Genomic DNA, 25,572 nt, shown 5'->3' with positions numbered 1-25,572 from the left:
GAGAGAGAGAGAGAAAGCTGAAACACAGTGAATATACTCCCTGGCATTAAAGTGCGCAAGAGTCAGTACCGAGCTTGAAAGGTCCGTGTTTAGAATGAGAGAAAGAGAGAGAGATAAATAGATAGATAGATGGATAGATAGATAGATAAAGTGAGAAGGAGAAGGAGAAGGAGAAAGAGAGAGAGAGAGAGAGATTCGCTAACAGGCTACTAGTACATATACTTCATCGTGTGCGTGATGCAGTCGATGCGGCAGACTGTCTACCTACAAGTTCTATCGCAGATTCTATCCAATCCCGAGCATAGTAGTTAAAGGCGAGGCAAGACGAGAAGTCTGACTGCCCCTTTAAATTCACCCTACAACCATCCGCATCAGCTTACGACCACCACGAGGGAGAGACCACCCTTATCGCTACGTGCGGGCCTTAACACGTTGTCGTTAACTATACGGGGAGCTTCTATCGTCGTGCCTCTCTCGTTGACGATTTTCACAGGGAATAAATGCGACGAGAAACTTCCGTGGTATCCTAAAAGGATGAAAAGATAGTCAGGATCATGCATAAATGTATATATATGTATACGATTCCACGTCATAATTATTATGTTTTGTTTCGTATTCTAAACTCTATCAGATATTCATCTTTCACGTATTCATAATAATATTAATCATTAAACGTTAGCTGATATACATACGTACACGTATATATATATATATACATCATCGTTTAACTAGAACTTTTTTGCGAAGAAATATAATATAATTTAATCTAGGCTCTATCTTTCCTCTTTCTTTTTTACTTTTCTATTTCGTTTCCTGCCATGGTTATAGTTCTACGCGAAGAATCTTCGTGTAGAAAAAACAATGGGTAATATTTCGTTCTCACGGCATTCGTCATTCTCCACTGAACTCTAGTTTATATTCGTCCCTTTAATTCTTCGAATCCAAAAAGAGAGGAACAGAGATAGATAGAGAAACAGAAAGGGAGATCGTGTGTCTCGCTATCGAGCAGTTTCATTTTTTTGTTTCGAAAACGTTGTTCACAGGGTAGCAGAAACAAAGGGAAAGTCCAAACACGACGACACCCGGGGCGATTATTTTTCGATGCTATTCCATTAAGCCCGATTTATCAAGCGGTACCGTTCATCGTGCCTTTGTATTTCGTCATATTTAAAGCACTCGTAGCGTGTTGAACAGAGAGTGAGGGAGAGAGAGAGAGAGAGAGAGAGGTTTCCTCTACCTCCAACCATTTTGAAAAACGTGCCTCCAGCTCTTGTGTCAATTCAATACATGGTCTCGAACGTTGAAACGTTCACAAGCAACGATAATTACTTTTATGGCCTAAAGGGCGGGTCAAGTACACTTTTTACCCCCTGCCTCTTCGCGGCGATATGCACGTCGAGTGCGTGTTTTCGTGTGTTTGCAAATGCGTCTATACGTTACTGAAACATGAGGCTGATCGAATGAAATGTCAACAAACGAACCTGCTGACCAACCACCGAACCTATGCACTTCACGATTTCCCTTTCCCTTCGTCCTTCATTCTCTATCTTCCTCTGTCTCTTACCCTGGTTCGATCTATTATCCTCTTCCCTTCCTTCCTATCTCTCTCTCTCTCTCTCTCTTTATAGAGAAGCATCGACGAGAAAAGGAGAGACCGTGTTCCGCTTGTTGCATCGACTCCACTCGGTCGATCGTTCGAACACATAGAAACGAAAAGTTTTTGATTGGCTGTCCGTATCGCAACAGCCCGCGGCGAAACTGTAATACGTTGTGGGACTGTGCACCGGTATACTTTTCAAACGGCATGAATAATAAATTAGATGGGATTGCTCGGAAATCGGCAAGTTTTCTATATTTTAACGTGAAAACAAAATAGAAAAAAATCATCGGAAGTTATAGAGAAAGAGAATGAATAAAAGAGAGAGAGAGAGAGAGAGAAAAGTGATTCAAACGTCATCGTTGGTAGCTACTTCTACGTAGTTTCGTCAGATTGCTGATCGTAAGCTCGTGAAGCTCGAGCCTCCTTTTCAGAACACGAACGAACCGACAAAATTGACTTCGATCGGTCCCTCGCCTCGTGATTGAAGTTTATAACCATCGTCGTTCCACTGTGGTGCCGATTGTTCGACGAAGTTAATGCATTGGTGTTAGATACGTTTCGAATCTCTCTTTCTTCTTCTTCTTCTCTCTCTCTCTCTCTCTCTCTCGCTATTTGTACACAAGTTCGACTAGAAGCACATACTAACCAAGTATATACAATATGATACGATCGTGTGTGGGTGGCAAACTCTGGAACAAGAGACATGCTTCGTGTGGGACAGCAAATTGAAAATATAAAGCCGGAGATCTCGTGCTTGCGGTTTTCGACAGGAAAATCCGACGATATGGATGGCATTTAGACGCTTGGAAAAGCTTCTACTGTTATTTCAACTTGGAACCATTGAATTTTTAGACTATTTCAGACTAAGAACAACGTTTAAGGATTACAAAGAAAACTGTATATTCTTTGAATTGTTCTTATTTATATATATATATGATTATTATTATAATGCTTATAAATTTTTTGGAACAAATTCAATTATATCGGTAAATATACATCGAGAAAGGTTTTATTTAAAGCAGATGGAACGAAGAAATGGTAAAGTTTGATTTTGTTAACGGAACATCGAAAAGAATAAGAGAAAGATAATAAAAAAGAATATATGTGGTCTCCGCGCATAATAAATTTGAAATTCGTATTATCATATGGAAAATAATCAATTAATTCATATATGCAATGACTGTTCTTTAAAATCATACGCTTACTAAATGTTTCCTTAAAAACTATTGATATAGTGTGCTTGGAATAAAGAAAATTTAGAAATAAATACATTAGTATATCTTAATTACATATTTCATGAATTTAACCTAAAAACTTTATTAATAAAAAGTAAATTAAACAAATACGAAAAGAATGTATCTTAAAATCGTACATGTTGATATAACAGGGGAAATATTCAATTTTTTCGAGCCTAACAATTGGTCATCCCTTGTTTTTACTATTATTTAAACGTTTTTTTAGTATTAAAATCAATTGAACATCCATTAAAGTAAGAATAATACAAAATAAATTTGTTTAAAAAGTATTATAAATATCTATTAATATATTTCGAATATTAAACAATTTCGGTCTGATATTTTATTTCATGAAAATTTTCAATTGAAAGTCATCATTCGCCAGGAACTTTAAAATAAATGTTTTTCAGTTTAAACAATTCTAAATATTAATAGACTATATTAGAATATTAGATATGCCTTAAATGATTGTTAAATTAATCGAAGAGAATGTATATTTTAAACTAAAAACACGAAATATAAATTCAACGCACCGTTCTCTTCGAAATCCAACAGTAAAATGGCTCATTGTCATCTATGAAAATCAATTAAAATTTTTTTATTGATTGTTGTTTATATGACTTTTAGAAAAATAAATCCTACTTATGACAAATATTATTTTCATTACACGTATATATAGCCTTCGTAAAATCATGTAAACAACAATCAATAGAAGAAATTTAACTGATTTTTAAGTATCAATCGACGTATCTCATAAATACGAGCACACACACACACACATACACAACTAAACTAGAATCTTTTATAATTTTGTTTAGCTGTCGATCAACTGTGGGTTCTATCTCGCTCTCTCTTTCCCCTTACCTATATACTTCCTCTTTTTTCATGTCGTTTTATAAAATTTTATCGTTACAGTCGTCTAAGAAGTTTCACTTCTTAATAAAAAAAAAAAAAAAAAAGAGAAAACGGAGATAAACGAAGAACGTAGAAGCTCTTTAAAGCTCTCCGAATGAAGGACTTGCGATTCCTTCTGCTCCAGTATCCTCCGGGTCAGCATGACTTCCTGACTCGGTAATGCAGCGGGATGTAAAACTTTCGGACAGAATACGAAATCCGCGCGTGATTCGAATTAGGGACATAGCTCGTTGCGAGTTCGACGTAAAGCTGGCAGAGCCAAGGCGAAAAATGCGACATACCTTAAGAAAGTTACTCTCCTTATGCTCTCTCTCTCTCACTCTCTTTCTCTATCCAAACTCTTTCGTGCATTTCTAGCTATAAATTGAAGGAAATTGGTTGCTTCATTATTTACAATTGATCGAAAGAAGCTGTATCTGGAATCCTCGGCACTGCTTTCAAAAACTCTCAATTTCTTTATTTTCTTTTCCATTTCTATTTATTTTCATTTTACCCGTTCGACCGACCATGAAATTCTACTAGAGAATAAAAATATCGAATAAAAGGGAATGAAGATATTCGTCCAAAAGACTACGAGAGAGAACGTCACAGATATATTATGTTACTTCTAGGTACACCTGCTCCACGACATTTTCTTTGAAACACCATCGCTGGAATCTGATAGTTCTCATCTTCCTCGAAGACAATCCTCTAAATTAGTTTGTATTAATTAGGGAAGAATTGTCCAGATAGACGGCGATTTCAACTATTAAGATTCCACTACCTTTATCGATCATCCTAGTATTCGACGGCGTCTCGAGGTCGCCATTATACGACGAATTTTGGCAGTGTACTTCGTCCACAAAGTTACGTAGTCCACTTCGATCGTACGTAGTCACGATATACGTCGCCAAAAGTTTCATCTTCGACTTTAAAAATCCGTCAAAGAGTGCAATCACTTTTTTTTCTCTTTTTACTTTTTATTTCTATAAAAAGAGAACAGATTTTTATCGATATATAATAGATGAAGAGACAGGATGAAACAGTAAACTCGTGCGTAGGTATCTGAACTTTTTACAACTGTTTCTCTACATTTAGTTTTCAGTAATATTATGGACTTTCTAAGACGTAGGGTACACCCACCACCGACCTCCTTCGAAAGTGTGATGTTTCGAAGGCTTGCTCGTGCAGCTAGAACACCTAGAGTCCCGTAGGTATTGTTCTCGGAAGTGCTTGCACTCGGGTGTACTTCACACTAGAAGCTATGTATTCTAGACCAGTCGTGTGCATGGTACTATGACCTCTGCACTGCCTTTTCTACTGCAAGAAAATAATGTGACTTCGTACAAACTAGTTTTGTCTTTGAAGAACTTCCTTTTATCTAGAGTCGATTAAGTCTACGAAAATAGAGAAAAATGATTCAAATTACACAATCGACGGAAATATGTACATATATATATATGTATATCTATAAAATAGTAGGACGATGACATCAATAATTTTGGAAAGCTTAGAGAATCTATTTTAGATCCAACCGAAGGGAACAAATTTTTTCGAATATCCAAGACTCGATCGTCCACATCGACTTTAACTTTTACCGTAAAACTTTCCTCACGAAAATTTTCTCTAGAGAGATAGAAAAAGGAAGTAAAAGTGAGAGAAAGATAGTGAAAGAGAGAGAGAGAGAGAGAGAGAGGAAGGGGAAAAAGACCGACCTCTCTTCTTCCTTGGTAATTCGAAAACGAAAGGAGAGTGACGACACCTAGGCTAAAATTAGATTTCCGGAGCCCGAGATCGATCGAGTTTACTCAGGAGAGAAAGAGTAGGAAAGAGAGAGAGAGAAAGAGAGAGAGAGATGATAGAGAAATTCGGGGTGGCGTGTACGCGTATGGTCGGCCCCTCGGTTCAATTCCAAAAACTTTGACGATTATACAAATCGTGTCGATAAACCTACTTCGTGCCCGCGCAATTTCGTCCCAGGATTTCCGATGTAAATCGGTGCTCGTTTGTCCTCGACAACGACGACGTCGTCGTCTACTACTTCAGAATGATTCGACCAATCAAGGCCGTACGTAACTTTCAAGTATTACAAATACACGAACACAAAATTGTATACATTTTTACAATGGTAAATTTGAATGTCGCGTTAGAAATTGACTCTGTAATAGTGTCAATTCGTGTAAATCGTATAAATCAAGTCAAAAAATCGTAACACCGGAGTTTATTTACGGACAACTAATGGTACCAAACATCATGTTCTTTTGAAATCAAACTCGTTGTCCGATACGTTCTCAATACATTACCTGTTTACGACAGACCAAAGCTTCCCCTTTGGCCTTCTGGTAAAGGAAAAAAAAATATTTTACTTTCGAGCTCATTTCCTTTTCTCGAAACTCCACTTCCATTCTCAATGACCCTTTCTCTCTCTCTCTCAGATAGCACTACTACTCGCATACCTACCTATTCTTACGAATAATATATGTATATCGTGTCATTAGTGACTATGGCAGAGATTTGCTTTTTCCATGAAACGTTTTCGGACTCCCAGCGTGATTCGTTCGAGTCAGTGACGTTCCTTACAAAAATGAACATACTGAATATTCTTTGCTTGCTATACCATGTATATATCCTTGAAAGAAAAATTCTCAAGAAGATAAAATGAGAATAAGAATAAAGTCCAAAGAGAAGAAAGAAAGGAACAAGAAGAAAAAGAAGAAGAAAAAAAAAACAAAGAAAAAGGGTTAACAAAAATCTCTCTCTCTCTCTCTCTACAAAAAAAAACATTATTTACACACTCACACATACCCAAACACAAACTTACACATCCGAGTAGTTACTAACAACGAGAACTGACCGAATCGCAAGAGAGAAAACAAGACAGACAGTCTTGGAAGTAAAAGTCTGACGTATAATTAACTCGGCATACGAAATGAAATTCCTGAGGGTTGTGGCTACACCTACGTACGTTAGTGGAGATAGGGGAAGTAGGAAGCGGCTTGACTTGCTTACTGGGATGCTGCTTTAACCATTGCTGCTGCCGAACACGTTGCTCCTCGTAGGACTGTGACGTAGATAGGAGAGCAGTCGAGAGGAGAGGAGAGGAGAGGAGAGGAGAGGAGAAGGTAAAGGAGAGAACGCCTTTGGCGTCCGTTGCTAGAAGGGTAGTCGAGAATTATGATCGTAGTAGTAGTAGTGGAAGGTTTGCAGAGGCTTGTGCAGAAACGTGGATCGAAGTTAATATAGGCACACATACGTGAGCGAAGGTGCGGAGAGAGGATTGGTTTTCTCGTTTCGGCGAGGCGGGAGACCATTTCGTCCTCGAGTGCGGAACGCTGTTGAACACCCCCGTGGCTCTTTAAACGTTCGACTTACTCTCTCTCTCTCTCTCTCGCTTTCTCGCTTTCTCGCTTTTACCATCACTATATTTACCTCTATCTCTCTTCGTTCGTGTATCTTCGTCCGTACTTACATCGTCCCTCAGCTCGATTTCTGGCCTTGTTCACTCTACCTATATTCACCTCTCCGTGTCTCTAGAAAGGTCCTGTTTATTTGGTAATACGGAGACACACGTTCCGAGTGTGACACAGTGGAACGTAGGTTCGCGATCGATCATGCCACAACCGCGTGACTTTAAATAATTGAATTTCGATATGCTATTTGGAGAAGATATGTTCAACGATCTCTTAGGAGAAACATTTCTTTTTAATTCAAGATAATGTTATATTTAAATAAATAAAATTCTTTAAAGATACGCGTGCACATATTCTATATATATATATATATATATATCTATTTAATTAGACGAAATAAATTCAAACCGTCCGTCTTTAAGTTCATTGCTAAATACACACATACATATATATACGCATTACACGGACACAAACGTACACATATATTCACGTATTGGACGCGTTTATCGGGGCCACCAATCTATTAGGACAAGTCCGGAGAAGGGCGAAAGCTCGAATTTATGCCGCGACTACAAATCTTGGCTTGGCTCGGCTCAGAAAGGGAAAAGGAGAAGGAGAAAGAGAGAGAGAGAGAGAGAAAGAGAGGGAGGGAAGTTGGAAACCAAGTAGATCGGAGTGGAGCACGAAGCAGCAAGGCTAGAGCTCGATTCTAGGGACTCCTCGAGCTCCAGATTCTACTACGGTAATCGATTACCGGACGAAAACACCTCTATTACAAATCCACAGCTGTCTCGTACGCCCATACTTCCTGTAACGTATAGGAAATCCTAATTAATGACTCGTTCATGCTCAAACACGAACGACGACGAACGTCGGGACAAGAACGTCGAGCTTCTTCTGGAAAGACTCTTGGATAGATAGGAAATCAACTTTCTATATTATTATCAAGAAGACGCAGTTGGAACGATCAAAATTCCGGCTCGCGGAGAGAAGCAATCTCTTAGCTGACTCTTTTCATGAATTTTATTCTAAAGCCAGGTAAGACTAGAATCTTCTATTGCACGTATGGTGTAACAGTTTTTCCTTGGTTACCCCAAAGGAAATTTGGAGAGATCCTACCAAACGGAACAGGGAATCATTCTAGAGTAGATTTTAGCTGGTAAGGTGTAGCTACGGCAACTGGAAAGTAACTGCCGTAAATAATAGCAGACTAAGTCTTTCTCGTAGATTTCGATGCTACTGGAATAGGAAGACTTCTCTTCTACTAGACTAGCTGGGCCAACTTGAATGTACGCTTTTCCAAATCCACGGCCCAGCTTTTGCTATGAAATGAAACTGCCTATTCCCAAGATTACGTTGAAACTTTAACAACCAACGTTACTCAGGCCTTCTTGGCAAAGTGTGGCGAGGCTTTGGGTTAGCCCGCAGCTTTATTAGCCCTGATAATGTCCCTGTGGTGAACATACGTTCCTGTTTACCACTAGAAACCGCTCAACGTCACGTGCCACTTGGAATCTTCCTCTCTCATTCTCTCTTAGACGTTCATTCGAGCACACCAATAATACCTTCCCTCCCTTCCCTTCTTATCGAATATATAAAATAGAGAAATATATGTGATAATAGAAAACGCTTGCTCGCGATTATCGTAGACTTTAAGATGCGTTCGTCGACTGTAATATTCGGCATAACTTGACTGGTAACGAGACATCACCTCCCTACTATCCTATCCCACCTAGAGAATTATTCGTCTACCATACGCACCATTTCACAGAATGTGCAATCTTCCTTGATTCCATACGCAAAGTGAATTGTTGTAGCGAAAAGCCGAAGTTCCGAGGATTCCACCTTGTTACACGAATTCCAGTTTGAACCAACCGACCGACTCTCTGGCATGAATTTAGTTCGTAGCTGCGGCAAGCCGAATCTTCGATCTACCTCGCTGGATTTTCGTATCCCCCATTGATTATTCATGAAAAGCCAATAACCTGAATAGATCAGCAATATTATCGTTCGTCGGTAGACACGTAAATAAATACGTCTAAACAGGAATTTTTGTGTTTTTATCTATCATTCTTCCTTTTTCAATTTTTGAAGTTATACTTTTTTTGGCGCGTTGGGGAAAATGTAATGGGGAGTGATTTTGTTCCGAGCGTCTGGAAAAACGACACCATGAAGTTTGTCGGGTATTTACGACGCGCGGCAAAGCGATTTCAAGTATACGGCATGAAGTTGTCTTCTTTTCTTCTTCCCCTTTTTTTCTCAAGCGGGTCACCCATCCAAATACTAATCGTACTCAGCGCTGCTTGACTTAAATGATTGAGCTGATTTGATGCTGCAACCGCGCCATGGCTGTTGACGCGTGAAGTAATTCGATATATCTCTCTTATATTTAGTGTGGACTGATATCTATATTTTGATATTTTTTTATTCTTTCTTATATATGTTATTATTATTTTTCTTTTTTTTTGAAGTTATTTTTTTGAAGTTATTTTTGAGGTTATTGAGGTTATATTCGTTCTGATACACCAAAGAAGTATAACTTCTTAGTGCGTACATAAGTATACACACCAGTTTTTTTTCTCTCTTTCACTTTTTCTTATTTTTGTATTTTCTACGGAAAGTATAAGATATCATTGGAATCTTTCTAGAAACAAAACTCCGATCAACTTTCGATCAAAATCAATGTGATATCATCCATTATAAAAGGTCTCCGCGTATTAACGTCATAAAAGTAACTGTAAATTACCGGCTGACGAGCTTATTGTACGATTACAGCGACGCATGGGGATTATACGCCTCCATAAAGAGATGTATCGCAGCGGTTTATTGCGTAATCCCGAGAGAAAAGATAGCTACTCTTCGGGAAATGCTTGGTTTGTGTCATTATGAAGAGAACCATTAAATTGTCGTTAGTGTCTTAAGGGAAACGTAAGGGCTATACGTACGAACGAACTATACTACTATGGTCACTACTCTCTAACAAAAACAACAACAACAACAACAACAACAACAACAACTACAACTACTACTATTACTACTATTACAACAACAACAATGTAACTAAAATAAGAAGAAAGAAGAAATCCATTTAACCATAGAGTTCGTTTAATGTCCCACATTTGTTGGAACTCGAGCTCTTCGATCGAATCCATTTACTTCGTAATGTACTTTATTTATAATTGCACTTTTTCATCCACGAAATTTAGCCTTTTTCATATGTCTATATATACATATATACATATATATATTAAATCGTCTTTTATATGTAAGTGAAAAGATTAGAAAACAAAAAAAAATTTTAACGCGCATTTTATGAATAAAAAAATAAAAAGAGTATAATCAAACGACGATTCGCGTCGATTATAATTAAATTAATAAAATATTTCTCAAAAAAGTCTCTATTATCATGATTGTGATTATTTTCTATAGGAAATGTCGCTGTGCTGATCTTTCAGTACGTCTCGTTTTAACAGGAATATTTTGCAGGAGGGTGATACGGTTGGAGTTAAAGGCCACAGTAGCAAAGAAAAGAGAAAGAAAAAGAGAACGGGGGTTGATGAGAGCTTAGACAAGAGTGTGTAAGTGTACCAAAATACAAAGCAACCTAGCTAAAAACGTTATCTAATTTACCCTTTATTAAAAATATGTTTCGTACTTTCTCTTACTTCTCTTACCTCTTTTTAACATATTTTACATTATATTATATACATACATATATATAAATTATTATTTATATATAAATTATATATATACATATGTATATACATTTTAACTTTTGAAATACCTTCTCCCCACACTACGTTTACATTATATTACTCTCTTATATCCTTGTTGTATTTATTACTTATCATTATTATCATTAATATTATTATTATTATTTTTATTATTATTATTATGATGATTATTATTATTATTATAATTATAATATTACATGATTATTATAATCATGATTATTATTATTATTATCATTACTATTATTATTATTATTATTATTATTATTATTATTATTATTTTTATAATTATTATTATTATTATTATTTTATAATTATTATTATTATTATTATTATTATTTTATTATAATTATTATTATTATTATTACTATTATTATTACTATTTTATTATTATTATTATTATTATTATTATTCACTCTAATACATTTCCATTTTCATTCTTCATACTTGTATAACATTTGAATACGTGCGCAGAGAAAAATATGAGCGACGTCGACCATCGATCCTTCGAGCCATTCGATTTTTACATCCTCTTTTTAGACCTACGCTTCGACGCTTCTATCTTTCTCCATGCACATACAGCCGTTCTCTCTTTCGTCCTTGTACTTGTAAAAAAAATATGACGGGAAAATAACGGGATAAAAATTAGAAGAGAATGCTATTAATGTAAATTAGTGCCCAAATTAAATGGTAAATCGTGCTGAGAATCACGTTAAACGAGAGATGTTCTTTCTCGTGTTCTCTCCCATTCTCTCTCTCTCTTTCTCTTTGCATAAAGTATAAAATGTCTTTTTTTCTTATATTATTACATGTAAAAATGGTCCTCTACCCAACCCCCATAATATCAATAATGGCACGATAATGAAAAAATTGGTCACAATAATAAATGATTTTCTAATTTAACGAGCGAGCGAACAGCTGTTTATACAACTTAATTAGAGTTATTTCAAGAACGAATTGGTAGATTTTTATTTATGCTATTATTATTTAATAGACGTGTAAAAGTAACGCGCAAGAAATGAATAGAATGTTACGTGTATGTCCGTATTTTTAGTATATTTGATACAGTAACTCGATATACCTCAAAAGTAATTTTTCTATGTCGTAAAATGTTTTTTCTTTAATTTAATTTTTGTTTTATTACAAATATATTATATATTAATTTTGATATGCATGCTAAACATATATTTTATTATAATGACCATTATGATAACGTGGAAAAACGTGAATTGTTGCGAGATTATAAAAATGCATATATGGGTACAGGGTAGATGCGTATGTATTCTCGTGAATAAGAAGAAGGAGGAAAGAGAGAATTGTACAATCATGAAGGTAAAAGGAATCAATTCTTTTTGTTACTCTTTTCACTCTACTCTTATTACGTTTATCATTATTTCTCTCTCTCTCTCTCTCTCTCTGTCTCTCTCTCTCTTTCTCTGTCTCTCTCTTTCTCTATCTATCTATCTATCTATCTATCTCGCATTCTTCCATTTTGTCTATTTTTTTTCGTAATATTTCCGATCATCCTTCAAATTTTTTTAATAGGAATAGAAAAACAGAATAGGCAAAAACATCCGGATACACGCTTCGTGGGTCTTTTTTTCACTTTAAAACTCTTCTGTATAAATACATTCTTTTGCACAATATTCTCTCTTTATTTTCACAGTTATTTATATTTTTCATATCCAAACTCGAGTGCCAATTTCGCACATTTGTACAAATATTCTCTTAACCTGCTGAACTATGTTAATACTATATTTTTCTTTCCCCTTTCCTTCTTTTTTCTTCCTTTCTTACTTACTTACTTTTTCTTTCTTTCTTTCTTTCTTTCTTTCTTTTTCTTTTATTCTCTCTCTCTCTCTCTCTCTCTTTAAAGAGACATTATTACGTGCACCTTCAACTAACGTGCACAATTTTACATGAAATCTTTTTCTCTCTCGATTTTCTTCAGCTAGTTAGACTTGTACCTTTAGAAGTACGAAGTTTCGATGCTGTAGATATTTTACAGACAAGATACTTTAACAGTATCTTTTGTAAGGTGTTACAAAGCAATACGGGTATATATGTGTATGTATATATATACCTTACTATACACATATATATACATATACCTACAGCGTAGAACAATATCTACGTAAGAGAAATATATCCAATAAAACTCGTTAGGAAAGTTTCTACTTCATTTAACGTGGCCGTTACATTCTACGTTATCTAATGAAAGTCGGTATAACTTACAAAACGGGAGCAATCTTGGACATCTTTTAATTTCAATATTCCAGAAAATCATACGAAAGAAAAAAACGACTCCTTTTTCATTAGAATACAATAAAAAGAAAATAGAAACGTATAAATCTAAAATAAATATTTTGAATTTAAAAACAGATTCGTAATAAAAATTAAAAATTATATGTGATAGAGATATACATTTATATATATTTATACTTATATAGATGTATATATTATATACATACGAACGACAAATGGATAGAAAAGGAAAAATATCTGAAAAGTAAACTTTGTACTTTAAGGAAACAAAAAAAAGTGCCGTAAAGCTGAGAAATAAAATTTTTATGAACGTTCCTCGTTTGTGTCTGGTAATCTTCTATAAATATATCATTGAACGAAGAAGAAAAAGAACAAGAAAAAGAAAAAGAAAAAAGAAAAAGAACCGAGAAAGAGGGGGTAGGTACGAAAAGGAGAGCTAATGTCCACTTAGAGCGTTTCTAGCATGAATTTAGTCGTGGTGGAATATTGGCGCGCACCAGGAGTAGCCGGTGCCAACGAAACTTCAAGCATTCTCGTTATTTAAGGGTGTAAGAGTTACGTACATTCGAGTTTCATCGTCGACATCAACGAAGAAACCATTCGCCATAAACCGGAGGAAAAGTGGAAACTTCTTTCTATGGTTGAAGAAGAGTCGAAGAGAAACGGAGAAAGAAACTGAGGAAAAAAAGAAGAGAAAGGAAGATAAAGAAAAAGATAAAAGAGAGAAAAAAAAAGGAAAGAGAAAATTAGAAAAGGAAGACGAAAGATAAAGGAGAAGAGAAAAAGAGAGAGAAAATACGAAAAGAAGAAAGCATCGTAAAACTCTAATATCGTTGCCCCCCATTTCTTATTTCTGACCGCGTGTTATCTCTGCCTTGTTCATCTTTTCTCTCTCTCTCTCTCTCTTTTTCTTTCTTTCTTTCTTTATCTCTCTCTTTCTCTATTTCTTTTTTCTTTAAGGTTTTTTCCTTTATTTTTTTTTTCTTTTCATCTTCTTTTTCCTCATTCGGGAGACTAGAATTACGTTGCTTTATTGGAGGATCGCGCTATCGTCAGGAAATTTCGAGTTTACTCCCGAATTTCTTGTTGATCTTTCACCTCTCCCCCTCCCCTCTTCTCATTCTCTCTCACCCTCTCCCTTTTCCTCTCTCTCTCTCTCTCTACTCTTCCCTTTCTCTTCGGGTGCGAACTGTGCCGAGTTATCGTACATTCGAGAGAATAAAAAGTTCGGTATAACCGCTAGATAAATCCAGTTAGCAGAGTGGTAAGTGATTCCGAATGGATAAGAATAAAGTATCACCAGAGCGAATTCGCGACCCGTCCAACGATTTATGATTGATCACGAGAAGAGAGAGAAAGAGAGAAAGAGAGAGAGAGGGAGAGAGAGAGAGAGAGAGAGAGAAGTTCGTTCAGAGTTTTATCACGTTATTATCTACGATTAGCTAGCTCGTGAAATCGTACTACCGCCACTGCGTTTTCTCTCACGTAAGCTTCGTCGATGTAATCAATTTTCAAAAGAATTATTATCCTACCTAATGCACGTAAAAATCGTGAAGGACAAAATTAAAAAAAAAAAAAAGAGAGAAAATAAAAAGTAGAAAAAAAGAGAGAAAAATTTAATTCAACATCGAACAAGTTTTTCCGCGAACAAATCACTTCGAATTCAAAAAATATAAAAAATGAAACTTCATCGGTAAAAATAAGACTCGATAAAATTTTGATAGTCGCCTCTCTCTCTCTCTTTCTCTCTCTCTCTCTCTCTTTCTTTCTTTCATTCTCATTTCTTTCATATCGAATATTATATCTCGCATACCAATCGATCTCATCTTTGCGAAGGTCCCTTTTTTAAAGCCGATTTTCATTCACGGTGCACCCTCGCGAGAAAGCTCTTTGATAGTTTGCATAGCCACGATTTTCAGCGGCTTTCTTACTCTATTTTTTAACTTGATATACTTCGAAGCTATATAGCTCGAAAATGACAAATGTAGCGATCGCACGAATCGATCGTATTACTTCCAATCTTCGCTGCTCAAACGTCGTTAATAAATCGACGATTATTTATTTTTAAAAGCATAATAATTCAAAGGTAGAGTATAATAATTTCTTCACAAACAACAGGACTTTCAATGAAACCAATCTTCTGAATATATATTGTTGAAATCTTACAATAAGAAAAAAAGAAAATTAAAAAGAAGTTTAAACAGCACGAATTTTCGTTTTAACATGTTTAAACAATCGACGTACAACAATAATTATTGTTCTTTGATATTTTCAAAGCATATCGGGGCTGAACAAGGTCACCAATATTGGTACGATGTTTTCTAGTATCATAAAAATTTTCTCACAGGATTTTATTACATCTCTAAACCTACATTTATATCGCTGGGTTAGTTACTGCTTTGCTTCCGAAATTTTTCAATATTTTTCGACATATGTATACATATACACATATATTTATGTATATGTATATATATAAAACATACACATCTATAGCAATACCTAACACTGTAATGTACAACTTCTCTTCTTAAGTATTCTGTATATAAAATTGTATAAATAATAAGACTCACATTTTTCCTTTACTTTTCATATAATAATTAAAGATTGTAAGAAAGGAAAATAATTTTGCATGTTCTCTGTGTAGGTAACTTTTAAACTGCTACAGGGAGTAGAAGTAAATCTTTCTTTATTTATAATTTTTTTTCTCAATATTTTTGCATCTTGCCGATCGAATGCTTGCCGATGAAAAAAAAAAATAACGACGTATCGACGAAAACCAGCAAAAATTAGTATAAAACTACGAAATCTGCTTATCTTGTAAAGACAGAATGACAAAATTAAACAAAAATTTGCATGCATTGAGATTAACAAAACTAGATGAAAATAAAAGAGGAGAACAAGCTCGACATCATCAATCTACTCACGTATATACATCTTATCTAAAGAGAAAAGAAATTGGTTCACCTTCTAACAAACGAACTTCCGGTGATTTTTGCTTTGTCAAATCGGTGTTCTCGATAAAGAGAAGAAAGCAAGAAAAAGAAGGAAAGATCAGTTTTTTCTAAGGTACCTTACGAGTAGAAACGAAGTGACACTCTGTAAAAAGTGGGAATAACGTCCGTCGGGCAATAAAGAGATAATGCCGAGCTTTGTGAAAAGAAGGGGATGGTCGGGGTCCCTTCGTGGTAAGTTCTTAACGGGACGTCCAGCCGTTTCTGAGAGGAGCTTCCATCCTAAGAACGAGGCAATTATAGGGCCGTGGTTTACCGGTCGCGTTTACACCCGTACATTGCTTCTTCGTATAGGTTAAGACCCAGTGCGATCGTAAACTTAGCTGACGCGGTCCAACCTCTTTGGCATTGGCGTTCGATATCTCGAGCTCGCGTCGTCGTCGTTGTCACCGTCATAGTCATCGTTGTCGTAGTCGTAGTCGTAGTCGTAGTCGTTTCCGGATTCGACCATCGTCGTGAAAACTCGCTTGACCCTCTTCGTAGTATCAGTAAAAGGAGAAGTGCAAGAAAGAGGAAGATCGAGGGACGGGTCAGGGATAGAATCTTTTTGGGGGGAGGGGTGAGAGGGGGAGTAGAATAGAAGGGCCTGAGATAGCTGTCAGATCCATTGCATCGGAAGAAATATCTATTTTCGCTTATATCCACGTGAATCCCTGGTGGACTCACACTGGAGACAATTTTTCTACGATACCTTTTTCATATTAAATATAGAAACAAGATGAGGGAAGAAAAAAAAGAGTGGAAAGGTATTACATCGAATTCGTAGGAATCAAAGTATTATCGTTTTTCTCCCCTTTTACCACCCCTTCTTCTTATTCTTCTTATTCTCGTTCTTTTTCTTTTTCTATTTCTGTGTCCCTCGTGCCTGTCTAGTCAAGACAAGTTCGTAACAAATCGGAACGGAAATCGATCGATCGATTCATTCAATGGTGTACGACACGATCGCGCGTCCATTATACGATTAATATCAAGACGCATATTAATTCGCTTTTGAGTAACGTTATTAATGGCCGAAGTGCGGAAGCCCGACGACGTACGATTAAATCGGTCGAGAGTAGTAATGGTAGTGGGTAGTAGTAGTAGTAGTAGTAGTAGTAATAATTCTCGCTCGGGTAAAGGCGCGTCTCAGTAGTCGTAACACACAACGAGGATTATTAATCAAATTGTGAAATAAAAAGTAATGGAAAGCGTGTAAAATGAAACTAACGAATTAATAATTTCGTCTAATAAGTACCTTTCTCGCGCGTTTAAACATACCGTAACCTTTCGCCCTTGTTCGCGTAAGATAACGAAATTTAGACGCTTTCGATCTCCGCCGCCAGCCCTCAAAAAACTCTCTCCGAAAACAAAATAGAACGGAACGTAACAGAACAAAACAGTGAAGTACAGAAACGAATATCAACACACGTCATTTATTTATTCACATATTTTTATCTTCTTTTCTTCTTGTTTTTTTGCAGCGAACGCAAAGCCTCTGACCTTCGATGAGGTATATAACCAAAGTAGTCCAACCAACTGCACGGTTTACTGCGGCGGGCTAACCAATGGTTTGACGGAGGAATTGATGCAGAAGACCTTTTCTCCATTTGGATCTATCCAGGAGATTCGTGTATTTAAGGACAAGGGATATGCCTTCATCAGGTAAATTACTAGCCGTTCTCGAGGGTAACGTTTGTTTTCTCTCTATCCCTTTCTCTCTCTCCCTCTCTCTCTCTTTCTTCTTCTATCTTACGTAGAATAGCTGAGTGGTGGGAGAGAAGATTGAGAGGAGAGAAGTAAGAAGGTACACGAACCGTTAATTATTCGCCGGATATCTAGCTGGTAGTAGGGATAGTTTCCAAGAAATCTTCCGGTATCATCCTCTGTGTAAATCCTCCGAACTCCAGCATTCACATGCGTCGCCTCGTTCTAAAGCTTCGCGATATCCCTTAAGACTACATCGTGTCGGCGTAGTCGAAACGAAGCGACGACGTACGTCACCGATGTGTCCCGTTTTCCTGGTGTATACTGCGAAATGACAGAAATTCCCTCGAGTAAGTTAGACCCAACATGCGTTTCCTCGCGTGACTAGACGTCTCGTCTCGACTTGTAGAGAGAGAAGAGAGAGAGAGAGAGAAAGTGAAATATAGATAGGGATCGATGATCGATAAAGAGATGAAGAATAACGAAACGCACTATTCAAGGACCGTTTGTAACTTTGACGCATGGTTATTAACCGAAAGAATTCTTTTTTTTCTCGGAACAAAAATTCACATCGAATCACCGCGAACGACGACATTCTCTATCGCTCACTCACCTCTCTATCTTTTTCTCGAGACCAATTAAAATATGAAATAAGATAGAATTACATACTTCGATTAGAAAATATATATATATATAAATTCCTAAGAGGCGAGTAAAGAGATAGTGAAAGTATGAAATTGAGATTCGATCCGTTTATAAAGTCAGATTTTCTTTCTACAACAATTATCATAATTATCCGTTCTTATTTTTTTCCATACTTTGATAACAAGTATTCTATCAGATCTTATCAGCGGATCAAATTTCAAAATTTCATACTTTAACTACTCGTGAATTCTTATATTACCTAATGAATGTATGTAAATTTACCTTCTTTCATACTTTAAATGGTTAATACAATTATTTCGTGATTTAGTTGGTTATTTCATGAATTAACGGATTTCACGTTTGAACGCCAACATATGTATACATGTATATATATAACTTGATTAATAGTTGTCCTTTGGCGTTGCACACTGACGATTATGATCAGCCCTCAAAATTTGGGTCACGATTCTCGTCTGACAAGAAATATGGCGACGCCTTGGTGAATCCGTCGAGCATTCGTAACGCTCGAAGGCGTATCTATATCCCTTAAAGACAGCCGCGACCTACCTCAGGACGAACTGTCGAGAGCTGTGGGTGAGTCGTGAGCTGAAACGAGGGATAGAAAAGGACGATAAAGAAGCGCGAGGAGAGGGGTTAGAAAGAAGAAAGGAAAGATAGGACAGATAGGGAGAAAAAACCCTTTCTTCTATCTTCTCTTTCTCTCTTTATCTTTCTCTTTATCTTTCTCTTTATCTTTCTCTTTCTCTTTCCTGCCTCACTCGTTTTTCGCCCACATTATACCTACACCATTCAGCATTCTTTACTCTCTTCTATCCTCCCCTCTGAACGATCTCCCACTTCTTACCCTTCGTCTCCCACCGTCGCCATCATCGTCGTCTTCGTCGTCGCCGCCGTCGTCGCCGTCGTCGTCGTCGTCTTCTTTGTCGTCGTCGTTGTCGTCGTCGTCGTCGTCGTAGTCTACTCACCCCAAAGCCACCATTCTTAGTGTGTCTGCCACAGTTCCGCCACCCGTGGACAATGTCCGTCGTTCAGATATCTTCCGTCTAATTGCTCTTCCTCCTACCATTCTTCCGGTAGCGTGGCATCATCCCCACCCTTAACCCGGAAGCGAATATCTCGGGATGACGTATGGACCTACTTCTGGGTTTGGTTCGCTCCGCGAAAAGGGACATCGGGAGAAGAGTCGAGGAGAAAAAGAAGTAGAAAGGGAAGGAAAGGGAAAAAGAGGAGGGTTGGAGGGTGAGAAGGGGGATCCTTTCTTCTTCGCGGAAAGAAAGAATCTTATCTGCTGCTGGTTATCGCTCGAATTCGGCTCTCGTCAAAAAGGGTTCAGGGTAGAAGGGTAAGGTCTTTGCTGACGACGACCACCCTTCTTCTTTCTACTTGACGATCACAGACAAGGCAAAAGAGAGAAAAAGAGGAAAAGAGAAATCGGTCGAACCATTCCATTGTGTTGTCCCGATCGTTAACGTTAAAAGTGACCTAATCTTCGCGAACTTGCAATAATTCTTCGCCTCCGACTACTATTCCAGCAAATTCGGCACGAGCCGCCACTGCCCTTTTACGATCCCTTTTAATCCCCGTTCCGAATTCGATGGATACAATGTGCGCGTCATGTCCAAACTTCCGTTGCGTTTATCCAATAAAATTTATTGTTGCTGTTCAATCGCTTATCGCGATCCCTCTCTTTCTCTCTCTCTCTCTCTGTCTCCCTCTTTCTCTTTATGTCTCTCTCTTTCCCTTTATCAGTAAAAAGAGTGAGTACGACGATATAAAACGAGTTTGTGCGCTTCTGCGCTCACGTTCGCGTTCCGTCGAAGGCACGTAAAAACATTTTACAACTCATCACCGTCCCTGTAACTTTCCAATATAAAAATTTATATCGATCGTCGAGAAATAATGCGAACGAGATATACTCACTGCTAACCAACGATTTTAAAATGGCTTCGTGTTATCTATACTATAGTGCGTGAAAAATATTTAATACGTGTTTGTTTCAAAAGAACATACTACGTGTTATATTAATGAATCGCTAAAGCATCCATACAAACACGCTCGTTTATTACTGCAAGGAATTTTAATTCTTTTATGGATAAATATACATATACACAGATATAGTACACATAAACATCATAAATATATATTTGTATATGTAGATACATTAAAAAAGTAAGACCTTTGTGGTACGTTCAACAAAATATATATATATATTTATGCAATATCATATCCTTCTTTCGAAAAATCTCGAAAGCTTTGTATTTCTCGTTAAAGCACGAAATTTGATTAACTCTATAGCCTACGGCGCGAGTAAGTATCCGTACACGAGATTATCTTTATAATGCCTCTAAAAACGACGTGTTTATGTCCAGCCGTGTGGCATAACATATCCCCGAGTTTGCTCAACGACGGTAAAACCCCTTCCCTTGATTCTTGGGTAAATGCCAAACGGCAAACCTTAACTTTCCCGTAATTGAAGGGCTCGATATATAAGCTTCTGTACGCGTGTCGGTAAATACAATCTACTTACCCTCCGTTCTAAAGGTTAAATCCTTTCTTTATAGCCAGGATATATATCGGATGCATTGTAAAAGTTACTCGGATTACGTATAACCTAAAGTCAACGACGAAGATTTTTATATTCGGACAGTAGAAAAAGAAAAGAAACGAAAGACGAAAGAAAAAGACAAATGTAAGAGAGAAAGAAGAAAATTCGTAAAGTGCATTTCCTTTGGGCAAAGCGCCGGTGTAGATACTTTTTCGTTGGATTGTAAAAATATCAAAAGCTAAGGCGAGATAGCGGAAAGTACGATTTAACATTGGAATGCCAACTACGAATCCGGTAATCCGGATTCGGGAGATTCACAATTATCGTGGTCATTCGTGCGCACAGTAAATTCGCATAAATTAAATGACTGGAGTCGCTTAGAACGCCAGTGGCCAACTATTCTACAAAGGTACGATAATAAGGTCCGGTGTAACTGGCGGAAAGAGTGCCGAATTGTACCCTGGATTCTCTTTTTCGATTTAGTATACGATGCATATACTTACATATGTGTATATATTGAAAAGGAACACTAAAAATAGAACGTAAAGGTTTCTACTATTTATTCTCTCTCTCTCTCTCTCTCTCCCTCTACTACGATCTTTTTTTGGTAGTTAATCTACATTTCATTCAACTTGCTTTCAGGTTTTCTACAAAGGAATCGGCCACGCACGCTATTGTGGCGGTACACAACACGGACATCAATGGGCAGACGGTAAAATGCAGCTGGGGAAAAGAAAGTGGAGATCCAAATAACGCCCAACAAACAGGGCAGGTAAGTGACCCTTAAGAAAATTGGATCATTTAGATAAAACGATTAGAATAATATCCTCGAAAAATTATACCACATATTACTCTCAATGGTCGTTATTTGATCGCATAAAAGTTAATAAAGAGCTTTCATTCGATTAAGCACATGAACGGTCATTGATCTCGTTTCTCTTATACGTATCTATCTTGCACCGTCGAAATAGATACAAAAGGACTAGGCGAATCCGAGAGAGTAGATCGTGAAAATTCTTCGGTTCAGAGCCATTGGAAAAAGGAAGTAGTTACTGAGTTCGATTCCGGTCCTAGCTCCATCCGGTCGTCTCTCTAACTCGGATTCTGCTATCCACTGTCACTAAAGCAGGGATATGACCAGTCTGTTCTCATCTTTCTTTCTCTCTCTCTCTCTTTCTCTCTGTGTCTCTCTGTCTATCCGTCTGTCTTTCATTCTCTACAATTCTCAAAAGAAAGAATGCGAAAAGAGCAGAAGAAAGAGAATGAGAAGGAGGAAGAAGAAGAGAAGGAGCAGGAAAAGGAGGAAGATAAAGGACGGAGAATCAGGCAAGATTCCGGTCTATTCAGGTAGCTCTCTTCGGGAGTGTGTTCTCGTCGGGTCTCTTAGCAATTAGCGCCGTTAGGACGAGTAGGTACGTCCGATCTGGGAAACAGTATCCAGAGTACGGTGCTTGGTCTCCTCGTCGGTTCGGATAGTACTTCCGCCCATCCATCCACTGTTACTCGGCCCGTGACATCGCTCTAATTGATCCCTATTCCCATAACGCGTTTCTCCTACCGAGTACTAGGATATCGAGTTACTCCAAACCTCGTCATGCACATACATACATACATGCATACATACGTGCATATATCTATAGACACAGTAGTATCCTGGGCAGTTACCGACTGCTCGACTTAAAGAGGACGTTGGAAACTCTGTCATCGACCATTCGACTCTCCTTCAAATCTATAGATACGTTATGATGATAGTAGTATGTACGTTCGCATTTTCGCGAGGAAACACATTGTCGAAGGACCGTCGTAACGCGCTTATATTGGTGTCATTAACGAAGTTAGGATCACCATCCCTGAGATGAGCATCGTAATCTCTGTGATCGTTCGAAAGTACCTGGAAGAAGTTATAAAGCTAGCCAAATAATCGTTATTAGGAATATCCCCTTTTCTTCCAGGACGATTTCGATGGGGGTAGCCTTCTCTTCTTTTACGATCCTCATTATATTAGAGAAAATGTTTAATGTTCTACTACGATTCCAACGGTCGTTAGAAAAATCCTAATCGATTAGGACGTTAAGAATCGATATTAAAGGATAGAGGAAAAAAATTCAATTCATTTTCAAATTCAAGCCAATATTCTCGCTCCCTTTCTGTTTCATTGATCTCGGTGCTCTTTCAGGCGTTATCGTCGGCGACGTATCCGTACTACGCGGCGGCAGCTGCTGCCGCCGCGGCGGCGGCGGGCGTCGCGGGTGTTGGAGGCGTCGGTGGCGTCGGGAGTGCCGGCCAGCTAGGTTACTGGTATCCACCCCAATCTTACCCGACAACGGCAACTCAGATGCAAGCCGGTGGTTTCCTTCAAGGCATGCAAGGCTATACTTACGGCCAGTTCGCAGGATACCAACAGGCGCAGTATATGGGGTGAGTTCACTTTCCACTTATCCTTCTTCCGAATTTTATTTTCCCTTTTTTTTTCTTTTACTTTTTCCTTTCCTTTTTCATACGAAAATATTGATGAAATCTTTTTCGAACGATTTCCTAAGATTTTTCTTTTTTCGATAAAATAATGCAATTAATTTGAATACGATTATTATTATAATGTTTCTTAAGAAAAACAGAAAATTAACAAAACAAAAGTATTTGTTTCTTTTAACGATATTATACAGTCACTCTTAACGTTCGTAAATACGTTAATCACTTTTCCTAAAACACTCTCTATATGTTTGTACATGTGTATATATACGTTGTAAAGTATCATCAAGCACTGTCACCTTTTCGTTACCAGCTGACCATGCTTGACTGATGTTACTGTCTAACTGTGGTCAGCCAGCGTCATTGCAGTTTAACCGTAACCATGACTTGACTAAATGTAATTTCGTCGTTAGAGTCGAAGTTAAATTATCCATCTGATATTAGCAAATTCGTTGCTTCTTTTTATCGAAAGAATACCTAATGCATTGAATAAACCAAGTTAAATTTACATATTAATTGTATACGGTTTTTACGAGTAATACATTTATGTTGTATTTGAATATTAAAAACGTTAAAATATACAAAAACAGAATGGGAATGGGTGTCCATGCTGCTGGCACGGCAGCTGGATGGGGCCAAGGATTACCTGGGGGACCACAAATCCCTCATCATCCATCGGTCACGGCACCCCCAGGGGTTCAAGCCGCACCTCCACCTCCACCACCCCCGGCGCAAATGATGGCCTATCCGATGCAACAGTTCCAGGTAATCATTACTTTTCTCTATCAGCACGACGGTATACGTAAATGTTTGTGTGTTTTGCCGTACCCCTGTACGCATCGATGCTTCCAATGGAATTCTATTTTCCTTGTTTCTACAAAATATTACTTTTTTCATTTCAAAGACGATAGCAACAGTCTTGGTTTCTGTATATTACATACCAGCATTGATTTTAAATTAATGTATGTTAACTGTAACGAACAGCGTCTAGAGATTATTTTTTCTTTAAGGTTCGATTCTGTATACATTATACCGCTTTATTAATATTCAACATTAGAAAAAAAAAACAATAAGATATACCTTTTTAATTTTGCATGTTTTCATAAGATACGCTTTCTCGATTTTGGAAAAATAGTTCACGTAAAACATCATTCATCCCTCATCGTATATATTTATTGGTACATATTTTATTTCGATTATATTTTGAGCGGTAGAAATGCATTTTAACACGCATCATTTTGTCTCATCGTAACGCGCATGCTCCTTGCACTATTTACTAATCTATCGAGTATCTCACTGGAATAACATTCTTTTTTAATTTATTTATAATATACACAAAAAAATAATAATATACAAATATATTCTATTTCTCTTCGCAAAAATGAAAAATAAATATATATCATCGATAATAAGCTTTACGATTTTAACAGTATGTAAGCCAGAAGAGATACTCGAATGTCCATCTTAAAAGACTGTCTTTATTTACATATTTTGGTTCGCAGGCACAGTGATCGCTACCACTATCATCGCACGGCCTGGCTTATCATTTCTTTCGAATGTCACTTAGCATCAAGATAACTGCGTCTACAACCTGGCTCAACCTCAAATCCAGCTTGAAAAGTATCACTGGGCATCGTTCTTTCATTCTATCGTACAGAATTTCTCAGAAGTGGAAAAGAGAATATTAAGAGGGAGGAAATATAAGAAGAAAGAATGATATATAATAATTATTGTTGTACATACGTAGATACTTTTGTATCAACGTAATAAAAAAAGGAACGATCAAGTTTCTTGTTAAATTAAGGAAGCAAACAAAACAAAACAAAACAAAACAAAAAAAAAAATAATAATAATAATAATAATAATATTAATAACAGTAATATAATAATAATAATAATAATAATAATAATAATATAATAATAATAATAATAATAATAATAATAATAATAATAATAATAATAAATAATAATAATAATAGCATAGAGAAAAAATAAAGAAAAAAAAAATAAAGAAAATTTAAAAAAAGAAATAAAAAAATAGTAGTCTACGTCGACGAAGTCTAA

The 25,572-nt window shown here is 36.9% G+C and overlaps 1 protein-coding gene across 10 annotated transcripts in view; it reads left to right on the top strand.

Moving 5' to 3' along the window:
- Window positions 1–25,572, top strand: part of LOC122516702 (nucleolysin TIAR) — a 401,875-nt gene that overhangs the window by 372,952 nt on the left and 3,351 nt on the right. For 9 of the 10 annotated variants that reach the window (XM_043634731.1, XM_043634732.1, XM_043634740.1 and 6 more), the window contains 4 exons: window positions 17,607–17,787; window positions 21,683–21,812; window positions 23,217–23,458; window positions 24,100–24,274. In XM_043634731.1, coding sequence (XP_043490666.1) covers window positions 17,607–17,787; window positions 21,683–21,812; window positions 23,217–23,458; window positions 24,100–24,274 — 728 coding nt within the window. Of the gene's footprint in view, window positions 1–17,606; window positions 17,788–21,682; window positions 21,813–23,216; window positions 23,459–24,099; window positions 24,275–25,011; window positions 25,342–25,572 lie in introns of those variants that run through there. The other variant, XM_043634733.1, reaches the window with a different exon arrangement.

This window comes from Polistes fuscatus, unplaced genomic scaffold, assembly GCF_010416935.1.
Source record: "Polistes fuscatus isolate 324 unplaced genomic scaffold, CU_Pfus_HIC Scaffold2, whole genome shotgun sequence".
NCBI lineage: Eukaryota > Metazoa > Arthropoda > Insecta > Hymenoptera > Vespidae > Polistes > Polistes fuscatus.
Note: the sequence above shows the minus strand (reverse complement) of the source record. Positions and strands in the feature narration are given on the sequence as shown.